Here is a 15,961-nt window from a genome sequence, read left to right on the forward strand (position 1 = left end):
AAGATGATGTGCGCCACAAAGTTGAAGGCTAGATTTAGAGAGCAAACTCAGTGCTCCTGCTCCTAAGATGTTTTCTGAAGACAATAAAGCAAACAATAAGTGACTGCAGATCCTCTTTAACATCCCTAGCCAAAAAAGGGCCTTAATAATCAAGAGTAATCCTGAAGTATGATTACGTTAGGCAGCCTCTGTATTCCTGCGACTGTCCTCCTTCCTTTAATCTTTGTGTGTGGGATAATTAAGATATTTTCAAGTTCTTTCAGGTATTGTAGTTTCACAAAGTAGTGTTTAATCTTATGTGGTGATGTGGTATTAAGTCACTGCTATATTACCTACTATATCAAAACAAGGAACAGTTAGTGATATAAAGAGGGTTCACATGGGAATGGAGAATTCCCAAACCTCCCTTCCAAGGACAATAGCAGGTTACTTATGTGGCATGAGATTGAAATTGGAGTCTCATTGCTGAATGTGCATAGAAAGAAATGCATATATGAGGGGATGGCGGCTTCTGGGGAACGATGTATTCGCTAATGACCTCTATGCAGACTAAATTTCTTTCAAGAAGGATGAGAAAAAGTCTTCCTTCAGATGTTTGGAATGAGGACTTGGGAAGGACTGCCATCACATAATAAGCGCAAGTGTGCTGACATTAGTAATAAACATTAAGTAATGGAAAAACTGAAAAATGTAAACTAGTTTTAATGAGCTGGATAAATCAAATATTTTATAACCATGCTCCTTATACATATGATAAATTCTTTTTAACAGGGAAATGTGAATCCAATAATGCCAGTTAAATAAAAGCTAAGAAAAGGACCACATCAGTTGCTGCATATAGATAGTAATAGCTCATTTTGGCCTTTTAGATTTAACTTGTGAAACGTCGTTTTTGTGTGCTGGTGGTGCCCTGCCGTTGCTTTAGTTACGGTTTAAACTTCGAGATCTCATATGCCACCTACTGGCCAGATTTGAAGTTATTGAAATGTGCACGCCATGAACACAGATCATGGGAGCACTGCCAGCTAGTCCCTCGGTGAGGGTTTTGCTTCATGGAGAATCTAAACCCAACTCCCTTTAAGACAGTTGAAGGATTTCTATTGACTTCAAAAAGGTTTGAATTGGACCCTTAAAGTAAGTTAATGTGGCAGCAAAAAGCATGCATAGATCTTCCTTCTGACAATTTATAAAAGAAATGTTCTATCTTACACAGTTTACTCTCAACAGTGTTTTCTGGAATGTAAAATAAAATTAAGTATTTCATGGCCATATATACCTCAGTCCTTAGTGACCATCAAATCCATTCATTTTTTGTTTTGTTTATACTTATTGACTAAATGAATAGTAATAAAATAACCGCTTAACAGATCTTATAATGATACTGAGTGTTGCTAAGAATTATGTATTGGGTTGCCCAGAACAAAATATTTTATCCTGAGTAAGATATTTGTATGTTCTCCATATTATTTTTTAGGAGGAGCACAAAGTATCTATTCTGTGCACAATCTATAACATGCTACATACGTAAATGTGGTACAGTTCAAGTAAGAAGCAGATGTAAAACTGAATATAGGTATATAAAACTGGAACCTAGGCATCTGAGATATAACAGCATTTACTGGCATTCTCTACACCTATAAACCAGAAATTATGCTGTAATTCTTTGTACATATGGAAGTAGAAGTAATTTTAAGTAATTTTTATTGAAGTAATTTGTTTAAAAAACCCTCACAGATAAGGTTCTACACTACTGTAAGGAGCTCTACAGCAACAGGTACTTTCATCTGTCATAGAAATTAGAAAAATCCTTTTTCACTCATCACATAAACGGGTGTGAAGTGCATTGCCACCTATTAGTTAACAGCATCTCCTCAGAATACCTATTTTATAAAATCTGTCCCCAAATTGCTGCCTGGACCTGCCTGATCTACTGGCTCCTTCTGACAGTGTGCAAGTGTGCAGCCTTAGTAAGTATCTCAAATGCTTTTCCTCTCTTGAAGCTTCAACTGTGCAAAAAAGAATATCTCTGGAGCAATACCATCCCGATCCTCTTTGTCTCCTCTGTTGGTTGCCAACGGCACTTCCTTAACAGATGAACCAGGTGGACAGACATGGAAACGCCAAGCAGTCATCACACCTCTTATGCTCTAACAGCTCACCAGAATTTGCAATGGAAAAAGTAAAAGAGGGAGTCAGTATGGGATGCTAATTCCATTTGGCTACATAACAGGTGAATGGAAATGAGCATCTGTGATGCAAAACTGAAGGGAAGCTGGAAGGCAAGATTTCATACCTCCCAAGAAGTATCAAAGGTAGCAAGTAAAGAGAAAACCAAAAATTATGCAAAACACCATCTTTTACTGGCTCTTTATACAAAGGTGGCTTGTTACATCCAACCTTAAAAAAGAAATGTGCATCTCCTGAATTACAGGAGGCCAATATGGTAACCATCAGGGAAGAATCGTGCCAGGGACTTTCACCTGCACGATCTTCCACTTACAGTAACAACTGTTAGGTTCCTCTAATCAGGCAGGCATGGATGTGTGAGATGAGAGCTATATTTTAGCCGAAAATTCACAAAAGGGAAGACACTGTTCTGTTTTTCTTCAGAGCGGAAACTTATTGGAAATATTCCTCCTGAAAAACAACTTCAGATGTTCACAGTTATGAAAACTTTAGTTGTATAACATTCCCAAGTTAGGATGAGTTTTAGAAAAGCAACCCTGTGAAAAGCTTTGAAGAACTGCAGAAAGGCCAAGTGAACAAAAAAAATGTTCTGACATTTCCTTTCTTGAATACTGTTTATATGTCATTTGAACCAGTTTGTAATTCCAAATAGACTTAAGACTGAAGTCTCAAAATAAATGTCTCTCACAACAACCATGGTTTGCATTTGAAAAAGAACGTCTTCATTGCCTGACGATTACAGACATAAATAGTGACAAGGTTCTGAATACAGGAAACACACATTCATTATAGGGCCTGTTCAGTTTCTGGACACTGATGTCAGGTGCAATTGTGACAAGAACTACTGCTACAGTCAGTTATGAACAGCACTGACAAAGTTTAATCTCTGGCAAAACAGTAATTTTAAACTCATCATTGCTGATTATCTCTGCTGACAGTGGCCTCATTGTTAAGTTGTTTTGTAACCATACTACTTTAACAACAGTTTAATTCTAAATGCTAATTTGCTGTGATCATATAGATATATAGAGCACTAGCTGAAGGACTCAAATCCCACTGCACTTCAGACTAGAGGATGGTTTTGCCTAAAGATCTGTGATTAAGCAAGTACAGCTAATATTTGTTTATTCCCATAAAGGCATACTAAGAAACTTCTAAGCTTAGATAAGATAAAACGAATAATCCTTTAAAACCTAATGTCATGCTTAAGGCAGGGATTATCCTGCTGCTGTTGAACCAACATTATTGAAAGTCAAGATTAATCAAAGAAAAAAAAATCAGAATAGTAACATGTGGTTAGATTTTCTTTTTTCTCTGAAATTTTTACCATAATGAGTGTGAAGATTTTTGTCTGACTTGGATTCAGGAAAAGATTTTTAAATCTGGACACCTACTGCTGCAAAGAATTTCCAACCTTTGTTCTTCCCTGAAGTGTTTCAATACTAAATTTTACATACGACCTGGAGAATGGGTGGAATGTACTGAATTCATTCCCACCTATCAGTTTTATGGCATTAGCATTTTCCACACTTGTAGCCAAACTGAGTGTGCATGTCCTTCTATATATTTGTGTATGTGAGTCAACGGCAACAACTAAATATTCTCACTGCAAAAATGCCTAAAAAAATTGTTAAGCAATTATCCCTAGGAGTTTGAAAACCTGAGTCTCAGTATGCATTTTGCCACTTTATTAGTTAAGGCTGTAGTGTAGTCATGGTAAGTTTTACTAAACTTTAGTACAAATGTAATTTTACTGTTTTAAAACAGATCCTAGAGCATTCCAGTGAGATCTTCAATCAGCATGGGGTCTATCAGCTCTTTCTGTTACATTTTCTTTTACATGTGAATTCCAGTTAATTAAAATTGCTGGAAAGGAAGTCTGGAATGGGAGGCAGTGTGCAGTCATAAGCAGGTGATACTTGGTTCTGTGTCTTAATTTCATTCAGCCTCATTCATTGTGTCTCATTCATTGACTGCATGCAACAGTTTGGTACTTAAAAGAGAACTAGGTGACTGAAATGAACTTCTGGTAGGAAGGCTGACTATCAGTAGCTGAGACTAAAAACCAGTATACCAAGATATTCTTACAGATCATTTGAGAGAGAGACACATCTCCATTTTCATTAAGGTTCCCAGTGTTTAAAATTGTGTTTGGGGTGGTACTGTGGAAACATTTGCTGGATAATAGCAGATCCTACATATGCAGAGAAGAGGCGGTTTCAGTACTACACAAATGCACCGTAATACTGCATGGATTTGTTTTAATAAAATATGCTGTATACGCTTTGCTCAATTATATTCTGGTCCATAAGTTGTAAGAGAAACCCTGATACTGAGTGTGTGGTAAGTCTGTGAATTTGTTGTGTAGGATGGGCTATTTCTGTCTCTTGGCAGGGAAGGGATTACACAGTATTACAATTATTAAAATTCTAATTTGGGGCCAGGTTTTGCCCTCAGGTACTTCCTTAATTTCAGTAGGGAGTTGTGCGTGTTTATGTGATTGAAGAATTTGGACACTAACATTCCTGGTGAAGGTAACATTTTTCTTTAACAAGAATATACACTAACCAAATCTAAAATCTGAAGGTAGCAGGGATAGATTTCTTACCAGAAGACAAACGTCAGTAGCTGTTCTGTTTTGATGAGGAAAAGCGATTTCCTTGTAAGGGAGTGGGAGACGGAGCAGAAGGAAGGAAGGAGGGATCCTCTTCCAGATACCTTGTAGGCTTGTTTTTAAATTATTACTTTGGATCTAACAACAGGTTTGGCAAGTGTTTGCCTAGGAAATCCTGACACCATGCCAGATTTTCTTAGCTGGTTTGTTGTAGAGTGTGCATTTTTTAAATACATGGTAATCACTTCAGACCACGTAATTAGAAACACAAAGCAGTTTACTGAAACATAGTGATATATTAAGAGTTCAGTTAATTACATGTAAAGAAACAAGTCAGACTTCAAAACCTTTACTCAATTTCTATTTATTTGCAACTGGGGCATGTTGATGGGACTTTGCCTGCTTAACACTGAGTAGGAGGTTCAGAATTTTAACCTGAGGGTAAAATTTTCAAAAGCATTTAAGTGACTGGCTCACTGAAAATCAATAGGACTTTCACTCCTTAGGGCAACATTTTAGAAAGTATGTAGATACCAAAGTCCAGTCGACTTCAGTGCCTATATATATTAAAAAATCCTGCTTTATTGCCCTCAGTTGGTTTAAAATAGAAGCGTCACACCTCAGTGTCACCTAAGAGCTGCTGAAAAAGTTACCCCAATAAACAAACTGTTATTCTCATATTTTTTCACTTGTAAACCCCTGTTTTGTTTTTCTTTCTTCTTCAACATACCAAGAAATCAAAACCCATGTTTTGAATGGTGATAATTCACATCGTCTTCAATCTGGTCTTAAAATCTTACTGCAAATGCTCAAGGAGAGGTGGCAATTGTAATTATTGCAGACAGTTCTTCACTCTATTGTAAAATTTTCTAGAATTTCAAAAATAAACTTAAATATTTCCCCCTTTTTTGTCTATTTACTGTCTTTTTTGATAAAAGTGATAAATTGCCTCCTTTGAAGCCACAGTCTGACCTAAATTATTCTGTCTACATTATGTATACATAAGAGCAAGTACAGAAAATTAAAATTGTAATACGAATTCTTAGGGAGATGAAGGAGACATAAATCAGAACTAATTAGTCATTCTCATTAATGAGAATATATGTTATGTTTTCCAGTCAATCTCTCGTAATTTACTGTGAAAATTAAAAAGCACCGTTTAGTATAGAAAAACCTCAGTATTTAAAAAAACCTTTGGTTAGAGAATGTGCGGGGAGGGGGGCATATCTTGGTTCTCTAACATGTTTTCTGTACGAGCTTTAAAACTATGCTAACTTGTTGCACAACAGGTTACAAGTTCTCAACAGTTGAATTTATTGCAATTTTACCACACTTTCACAGGAGCTCTCTTATCATGCTCCAAATCACATTTTATGCTGCTTTGAAGTACATTACTAATATGCTTATTGCTTAACAGAAAATAGCCTGACAGTCATTTCTGTTTTAAGGTGCAAAGTAATAAATGTCAGTTTCTTTTTTTGCAGTCATTTATCTAATCCTGTATTTAATCTCAAAGTATCTGCCTTTGGAAACAAGTCAGAAGTGCAGTGCTCTAATGGTCTTCTCTTTGGGACTAACAATAGAAATACAAACCCAAATTTTGAATCTACCTTTCTGTCAGCCTTCATTCTAATTCTGGCCTTTTCCTGTCATTATTAAAACTGGGCAGGCCCAAGTTTTATGAGAAATTGGGAATTCTTTCTTATTTTGTGCATGTTCAGTGATCATGCGGTTTGCAAGGACAAGGCTCTCTGGCAGTCATTTGTGCTTGTCAGTGCATACCCTTCTATTCCCTGTGGCTGTTTTGTGCTGCTAGACAGGTGTGTGCACTCCACACAACATTTTGCCCTTTGGACATCATTATAGTGTCTCAGAAACATGGAGGATGGGATCCTGACGGACTTATAAATGACAATGAAGAAGCGAATTCTCATTTGGGATCTCTACAGAACACATGCCTTGTATTTTCTGCATCCATTGAGAGAAACATGATTTTTTTTTTTTTTCCATCATAGAAAATGGAGAAAGCAAGATTTAAGGCATGGGTAATTCTGGTTAGCATTCTCTCTGAAGGGTGATAGATGGCTTTACCACTATGTTTAGGTTCATTCAGAAGCAAGGCTGTTAAGAAACAAGAAGCAGTTAAGTTGAAAGAAGCATGTAGTTAAATGTAGCACTTTATTCCAGGGTACACATACAAAAGTTAACTTAATCTGGTTAATAGGTTTCTTCCTTGTGCTTTCCCCACAGTCACCTTTCAAGGATCTGACTAGCCAAGGGCCTTTACAGGATGCCAGGCAGCAGAGCAGAGCTCTCGTGGATCCTGTGGAGCAGTGAAATCCAGTCTCCTGGGCCCTTCACGCTGAGCCTTCAAGCTCTCCAGACACTCAGGTATAGTAAGCTTGCCCTGGCTGATCTTAAGCTCCTAATGGAAGATAAAGGAGAGAGAATTTATTGCCTAGGACTCAAAGCATATAGGGTTTTATAGATCAATAAGAACATCCTGAGTTATGGCCAGAAGCAAAAAAGGAAGCCAGTACAGACTTCAAAGACCTTGTGTAATATATTCCTTATGGCCAACATTACATATTAAGCACAGAGCTATGTTCTACACAAGCCATCGAATCTGACTAGAATAAGGACAGACTGTATGTTGTATAAGTCTATTCTGGAGGCTACAAAGGTAACTTACAGCCTTCATCTTTGAGAACTTGTCACAATCTTCTAACTAATGATAACAAAAAATATTTTAAGTTTAGGAATCTGTTCTAAGCTAAGCATCAAGGAACACCTTTTGATTGTGAAGTTAATTCAGGAAGAGTAACAAAATTTGACTGATCAGCATCTCTTCCCTTCATGTGACTTCTAATCTTTCTCAGGAAGACTCAGAAAAAGTCCAAGACTGCAAGCTCTAGGTTTGGCAAAAGAAAGTATAAGTCAAATTAACTGACAAATTCCTCAGAAGCCTGTTTACCTTTCAGAGCCGGGAGGCTGACAATACTGACCACAGAACTGAAATCACATTTTCATACAACACTGTAATAAGTGCGAAATACAAATGAAGTTGAAATAATGTCTACTCTCAAGTGCACAGAGAAAAATTAAGTAATTATTTTTCCTGTAACAAATTCAGGGTCAAACTTTTCATTTAGAAAGGTTGTAAGAGGCTTTTCTTCAGGTCTTACTTCTCTAAGTGACAAGACCAAGAAAAGGATGTGACAAACATAATGGTTTCAGATTGTCCAAATTTGAAGGGGTGTTTTTTACCTTTCATGGAAAGCTGAAAGGTTGAGGCTTAGCAAGCCCAGCCACAGACCCAGTCCTATAGCAAACCCCTGGTCCCATTTATTTTTCCTGTGACAAGATTATATGCCTTATTTCAAAGGAAACAGCTCTCAAGGGAACTTCTGGTTTTCCCAAGTCTTGTCTAACGTGGGAAAATCTTTCTGCTAGTAAGAGGTCCCCTGGAACTGGAAAATGGGTTCCACGTTTTTAATCATATTTGCCTCTGTTCATCACAGAGACTCCTCTGCAGTAAGGTGAGAGGTTAGACTTGTGAAGATCCGTGAAGATGAGAAAAAAAATGAAGTAGGACTTGAGCATCAACAAATCATACCTTTGCTTAGCTGCTGCTGAATAAAAATAATAATGGTCTGAAAATAGTAATGGTCTGAAATGGACACATCTTCTTTGCTAATCTGCTTCAGGAAACTTTTGTTTGTTTGTTTGTTTGTTTGTTTAAAGAGCAGGTAAAATGCACATCTCTGCTTTTGTGCTTAAATAGGATGTAGCATGAGAGTGGAACTTGGAGCTTTGTCAGAGGTGAGCAATGATCCCATTCCTCCATACATTACTCTGCTGAAAGGTCTCATTCCGCCTTGCAACATTCTTGTTATTCCAGAACTGGGTTGGGCTAGTCATAATAGATGCAGGCAATCAAGTCAACTTCCCCACACACAGCTCTGCCAGTAAAACTCACTTTACCTTGCAACACTCCTGTTTTTCCTGTGTCTTTTAAGCAAAAGCTATCGATTTGGTACTTACTGTGGCTCTGTCCTTATTCCTGCTGAAATCCAGGGTAACTTTCTTAGTGATGCAAGAAGAAAGTTTTGCTGATACAGACGAATGTCTGCTTGTGACTAGGGTGAAACAAAGCTGTCTTCTCTACATGACTGAGATTCTGACCCAAACTAGAGCTCAAACTGACCAGTGTTCCACTTCTGCTTTCATTCCAGTAAATAAAATCCGGGATGACTACAAATACCAACTCAGTTATAAAGAGTGTGAGACTAGAGTCTGACCTTTGCATAATGTGGCCTTCCGCATGGTTGTGCTCTTTCCCAGGAACAAGGTTTCCTTTTAATTAGAACACTGGAGCTTTCAATGTTGATTACTGTTATTTTATTTACAAGGAAAATCTACAGAGCATTCACCATGCTGCAGACAAGCATTGGCCTATTGACAGCATCTCAATTTACACTACCATTTGGATTTGGGCCATGTAATTCTATGTAAAAAAAGGTAAGTGTGTGACACAGTAAAATGGTATGCCAAAATAAAGATTATTCTTTCCTCTTTGTTTTCTTTATCACATGAAGTAATACATTAAAAATATACGAATGCTCTAGGCAATGTAGAAAACTAAAAAGGACTAGTTTGGTGAATGAGCATAGTGAGAGGCTATGAATATGGATATGTTTGTACTAAGGAGCCTAGAGGAGATACTTTTTATGTGTGGTAATACAGAAATACATACTTGTAACACTGCACACCAGGGAGAGAATATTCCCCTAAAACAAGTACTTTCTCTAGCAGTGCTCCTTGTTGATCAAAGCTGCATAATTTAAAGCATCTAGAGGCAACTTTAAATTATTCACAGTATTTTTTTAAGTGATTTGGTATATTGCAGACAGTCGTTGTGTATCTAGCAGTCTTCTATAAGTTCTATAAACTTTTGCATTCTTACAGAACTAGCAAGTTTTCTGAACGTCACATTCGAGAAGAGGGGACAGGACTTTGTGTAACAGGAGCAACCGTGTTAGCCACATCACACAAAAATGCCAGGCATGCAAGGCAATACGGAATGGCTGGACAGAGCCAGGAGCCTCTAGGTCTCAGCCAGAATGCTGCTATGTGGTGCCTAAGAGTTTTCTGATACCCTCAAAAGCCCCAAATAGGAATCCTGCAATTAATGCATCTAACTCCTCCTTTACTGCAGTCTCCTCTCCTATTGGTAAAAGGTCTTCCCAGGCTCATGTGGGGATCCCACCCCTTTTGTGGGTTTTCATTCTGAAGCTATCCACAACTTCACACCTGAATGAATGCCAAGCCTCTCTCAATATATAAAGGAAACCTTCAAGCGCAATTTCAGAGCTACCCAGAAGAAGCAGAAGAAAAACTATTTCATCCATCCCTGTCAGGCAGAGCCTGAACTAACCATGCTTCTCCCTGCTGTTCACTTCTATGGCTTTCTCCTAGCTTGCATCTTCACGAAAAGCTACTTGGCTTTCAAGAACGATGCCACGGAGATACTTTATTCGCACGTTGTTAAACCTGCTGCAGCGAGCCCAAGCAGCAACAGCACGTTGAATCAAGCCAGGAATGGAGGCAGGCACTACACCAGCACTGGATCTGACCGTAACAGTGAGTATCCTATCTGGCGGCACTTCCACCGCGCCCCTCTGCCCGTGCCCCTCTGGCAGCCCCGGCTCAGCAGCAGAGCGGAGCCCCCCGGCAGCGGAGCCCCTCCGCAACTCGCTTTGTCCCAGAGCCCAGCGCTGCAGGGAACCCGCTCCTCGGGGAAGCAGGGCCAAGAGAAGATGCTGCTGTTCCCGGCTGGGACCTGCCTCGCCGGGCGGCCCCCGAGCAAAACTCCCTCCCTCCCCCGTGCGAGTCCTGCAGGACCGGCTCTCTCGGGCAGGTTCCTTCCTGAGGGAGGTTCATCCAGGAACACCGGGGCTTATGGGTTATCCGGCAGGGAAGCGAGATAAAGGAAAAGGAGAGGCATTTCTAAAGCGCTCTCTTTCTTAATTCTGCCTCCCACTGCGGTCAGAAGAGCTCTCTGGGCTATTTTTCAAATGCAATAAAAAACTCCGAATTTTGTTCCCGCTGTTTAGTTTTACTTCCTGCTGTAGCACTTACCTGCTTAACACCTCCAGCAAAAGTAAACAAATCAGCTCGTCATTTACCTACGATCTCTGCTCTGACTTGCATTTTTATATCTAGTCTTTTTCTGCTGAGCTTTATGTATGTAAGTCAGATACATGGGACAAAACCTTCTGCTGACTTTTATCTCTTCCCTCCCCTGTCCGCCTCCTTAAAATGAAAGAAATCCAAACAGAGAAACACGCACCCCAACCCACCCACAACAAGTCAATAAGAATAGCGTCATCCCTGGAAAGTGAAGGCAAAAAGTGCCACAGATACCTTGTAGCTAAGCCAGGTGTGTCAGCTTCCGTGAATTGCTCAGGGTTTAAGCGCACAGGAAACATCTCATCATTAGATTACTGGAGCAGCCCAGTAGGCATTAATCGTCAAAGAGGTGTCACTGGAGAAAAACTGAGCCAGGAAAGGCATAAAAACAGTAGGAGAAACAAAATCAAATCTGCGACCAGCTGCTTCCAGGTACATTCCTGAGTGCAGCTGCAGGAAGGCAAGATGTAATCTTTCCTGAAAGGCAGGCAGGAGGACGTTCCTGCAAACAGCCCCTTGGACCAGTCCCCTGGACTGCCCATCCTGGGGCGCAGGGGACAGGGTGAAGTAATCTTCACTCAGTGTCTCTGTTCAGAACCTGCTTCCAAAAATCCAAGTAGAAGCAGAAGCAGCCTGTAGCTGTGATATGTAGATGTACCTTCAAAGCCTTTTATGATTCACTCTAAAATGTTTCTAGTAATTACTCCTATTTTTAAGGCGTTAGTTAATTGCATTGTGTGTAGAATCCGCGCTGTAATTGTCCTTCAGAAAGAGAGAGAGCACAGCCAGTAAAGATTGCTTATTAAAATTAAGCATACTGTGGGCGTTTATTTCAAAGTGTAATTACTGAAATAAACAGTTGTGTTTATTGCAGGGTGCAGAGCTGCACATACAGACGGGTACAAACATGCCTATAATAGAAGCTCTGCATGTTCATTCTGTGTCAGTTGCCTGAGATAATCTGCAGAATCCTCTACATTGCATACAATATAAAGACTACTACAGGTACAGAGATGGTGTTCCCCTGAGGACAGAACAACCACTCTGAAATCCTTACTGCTAATCATTCCAACTTTAGGTGCAGAATGCCAGTCCCTGGTAATTTCAGCTACTGTCACTTCTGCAGTGTTTGTGTTCAGAGCAGCAGTGCTCTTCTCAGTCCACTGTAACCATGGAATGAGATGAAACATATTATTTGAAATTCATTTAAAAGCATACAGTTTCCAAAGCACTATTTCTCCACTTGCTAATGATCAAACTTAATTATGACTGAGAACAAGCAGGAAACATTTCTTCCCTTGGGGCATTTTTTCTCTTCTAAAAGGTTTGTCCCTGAGAAGAAGGACAGGGAATAAAACTGCCTCTTTTACCACAACTGCTGAAGTGCATCTCATTATCATTTCTTTCTGCTGTGGTAATAGCCAGAGATACCATCAGCACTCTAGGCCCTTCTGTTGGGGGATACAACAGTAAAAAGATGTCCTGTAAAGATTACAGCCTAATTTAACTTCTGCAAAACATAGTCTGTTAATGTGGAAATGACTGGTTGAGGAAATCCCTCCATTCTGAATCTCAGTGTTTATTGTTCTGTGCATTCTGCAGATCGTGTTCAAGTTGGCTGTCGAGAACTGAGATCCACCAAGTACATTTCTGATGGCCAGTGCACCAGCATCAACCCGCTGAAGGAGCTGGTGTGTGCCGGTGAATGCCTCCCTTTGCCACTGCTTCCCAACTGGATTGGAGGAGGTTATGGAACCAAGTACTGGAGCAGGCGGAGTTCGCAAGAGTGGAGATGTGTCAATGACAAAACTCGCACCCAGAGGATCCAGCTTCAGTGCCAGGACGGAAGTATAAGAACCTACAAAATAACTGTGGTCACGGCCTGCAAGTGCAAGCGATACACCAGGCAGCACAATGAGTCCAGCCACAATTTTGAGGGAACCTCTCAAGCAAAACCTATCCAGCATCACAAAGAGCGGAAAAGAGCCAGTAAATCCAGCAAACATAGTACAAGTTAGAAGTCAGATGTTCTCTACTCACTCATCTCCCTCTCCTTGTGCCAAAATTGAACTCACCTGTAGCCATTTGCTTTATCATTCTGACTGCTTAAAGACAAGTCTGCCATTGCTGTGTTCTCAGCTGACACTACATGCTTATTGCTTTGACCAAAACCAGAAGGGCATTCTCAGAATATGGACCTTTTAGGTGATTTTCCAAATGCTCAAGATGGCAAACAACACAAGCCTTCCAAACCCACACAATGAACTTTTATGTTTTCTCCAGCCATGGAGGCAAAGAAAATTTGCCATGAATATTCACTGAAGTGTATTTTGTAAAAAGATGCTTTGTTGTGTGTTTTCATGAGAACAGTTATCTGTCTATTGCCTTCTATATTGTGTTTTCATGAGAACAGTTATCTGTCTATTGCCTTCTATATCATGTTTTATGAACTTCTGAAAACAGCTTAAAAATACAACACCTAGCACCTGCTTTCAGATTCATTCTGAACAAAAATGCCTTGCATGCTGACCTTTCTCTTATCTCAGTATACCAAAAATTAAAATATGCATGGCAGCAATCAAAAAGTAAAGCTGAACAAACTATTTATTTGTTGTTTTAATTATTTAATGAGCTTTTATGTGTGTTATTTCCCTCCAGAATGTTCTTATGTTTATAGCTTTTCTCATGTATCAAAGTATTTTTCTATGATTTGTGGCTGGATTAGAACATACGTTTTGTAGATAATGTAAAATAGACATTTTAGCATTCTTGGTATATATATTTCCATTTTGAACATTCATAGACTTAGGTGTTATTTTGAAGTAGCAACATGAAAATGGTTGGCTTGTTTTTTCTTTTTCACTCTACACTCTGTTATTTTGTTTACAAGTGTGCAATCAAAGACAGATCTGGTGACTTCCTGTCAAATCCATTGTGTTATTTTTCTTTACAAAAATAAACACTGCTAAAACCTGTATTGTCTGGCTCTATGTATGAAAGTGCAAATGTTGTAATTACTCACAACATTGAATCTTTAAACGTAGGAGAAAATTATTTGGTTAGGAAAACCTATCTATGATATTCAAGATTAAAACAATCTTCCTGAGGAGTCTTTTTGCATGTATAGATGTAATATGGCCATTTAACAGATGGTGCCTATTAATGGTCTGAGCCAGGTTCATACTTAAAAATTCTCAAGTTGCACATTGCAGAGGTGTGTATTTAGGAAGTTTTACAAGCTAGTAAGACACCACCATTTTCTCTTTCATTAGTGACGGTCAAGTACAAAGACTAATGGTAAAAATAGCAAGCAGTTTCACCTATCCCACAGAGCCGATAAGAGTCCTACACGTTATCCACAAATTCCTATAGAATGTATCTAGAAATGTACAGAAGGCAGTCTACCTTCCAACATATAGTCTATGAATTACCTGTCCATAATCTTCGAAACTAGTGAAACGCTATGGGCAAGGTTTCATCATGGGATTCTCTGGTTCTTCAATCATTAACTTTTACAACCCACTTGGACCCAAAGAAAAGATTACACAAGAAGAAAGTAACGAAAATTCTTGCCTGATAAAGTCTCACATAAGGTCTCTTTGACATTCTCTTTATCTCATTCCATTTTGCACTTTAATTCCAAAAGATTAATCATGAAGCTCTTGGCAGAGATTTTCCTTGGTTGCTAACGCAGAACTCTTTGAAAATCACTGCTACTGTTAGAATCACTGAATCCTAAATTTTACTGACAAAATTTAATGATTTTTCCTCAAAGCTGCTTTCAAGAATTCCTTTTAAAATCTACTATATGTAAGAAATACACATACTTTTTTAGTTTAGGGTTTGTTTTTTGGTCTCGTGGTGGTACAGTTAAAAACCATAGTGTTGATGACCTAGTTGTTTCAAGTTTAATTCTACGATCAGGAAATTATCAGAACAATGAGATCAGAGACCATTTAAACTTATATTCTGTGATCTTAAAGGTGCTTCTTTTAAGCCTAAGAGGATAGATGATGAATAAAAGTGTGAGCAGAGAGATGTGACATGACATTGCTCCTAGGCATATCAGTCCATGGACCTACAGGTATCCTAGGTTTTTATTTTAAACAGACATTACAGTCTCATTCAATCAATTTTGTAAAGGAAAGATTACCATGTAATGAGAATCACAGAATAGTTAGGGTTGGAAAGGACCTTAAGATCATCTAATTCCAACCTCTCTGCCATGGGCAGGAAGACCTCACACTAAACCATGTCACCCAAGGCTCTGTGCTCTTATCCCCAAATGCCAAACATCTATCCATTTTTAAATTGTTTTCCAACTTCTTCAAGATGATAAAGCACAGAAGATTGAGAAAACGGACCAAAATCTAACCAAAGTTATTTTCAAAGCCAATAGCCACTACATGTCAGTAAGGCTGCCCTGCCTGTTCTGTGCTTGACTCCCAGAAATAAGAATGATGAAAAAACCCACGCATCTTGTCCATGACCCTTCTATGGTCAGTGAAGTTTGACTGTAGTAAAAATATGCACATTTAATATGAGTTTGCATTTAGCAATGGAAATAATTCCTACTTCATCTTTTCATACAGAACTACCATAAGGGGAATAGTTTGACAAGACTTCTATTAAGATGACTTCATCAAACTTTGCTGGACACGCTACTGAAGGACCACAGGCCCACCTCTAAGCCTTGAATATTTGAGAGGACATGAGGGAAGCCAGCAAGAGCTTTGTCCATCGGCAGCAACTCAACTTTGAAGTGCCACCTGATTTAGCTATGGTCTCTTCTCTGGCCAAGACTTTGGCCTTTTGTGAGATCTGCAGGAAAGCAGGGTTAAAAATATGTTAATCTTGAATTTTCATCAGGAATAATGTTACTCTTTGTGACTCATCTCCTAGCTCTGAATGCTTTAATCTGGCCTATACAATCTGCCTTCTGTTTCATCCTGTTACATGTGAACTCAC

General features: G+C 39.0%; 1 protein-coding gene across 1 annotated transcript; it reads left to right on the forward strand.

The window, feature by feature from the left end:
* The first annotated feature begins 9,798 nt into the window (after nucleotides 1–9,798).
* On the forward strand, nucleotides 9,799–13,968 carry SOSTDC1 (sclerostin domain containing 1). The gene is made up of 2 exons (XM_061356440.1): nucleotides 9,799–10,444; nucleotides 12,596–13,968. The coding sequence occupies exons 1-2, from the start codon at nucleotides 10,123–10,125 to the stop codon at nucleotides 13,009–13,011; spliced, it is 738 nt and encodes a 245-aa protein (XP_061212424.1). The 5' UTR covers nucleotides 9,799–10,122; the 3' UTR covers nucleotides 13,012–13,968.
* The last annotated feature ends 1,993 nt before the right edge of the window (nucleotides 13,969–15,961 follow it).

Source organism: Neopsephotus bourkii, unplaced genomic scaffold (assembly GCF_033783945.1).
Source record: "Neopsephotus bourkii isolate Nb327-2 ecotype Australia unplaced genomic scaffold, CSIRO-AGI_Nbou_v1 NB_855, whole genome shotgun sequence".
Classification (NCBI taxonomy): Eukaryota; Metazoa; Chordata; class Aves; order Psittaciformes; family Psittacidae; genus Neopsephotus; species Neopsephotus bourkii.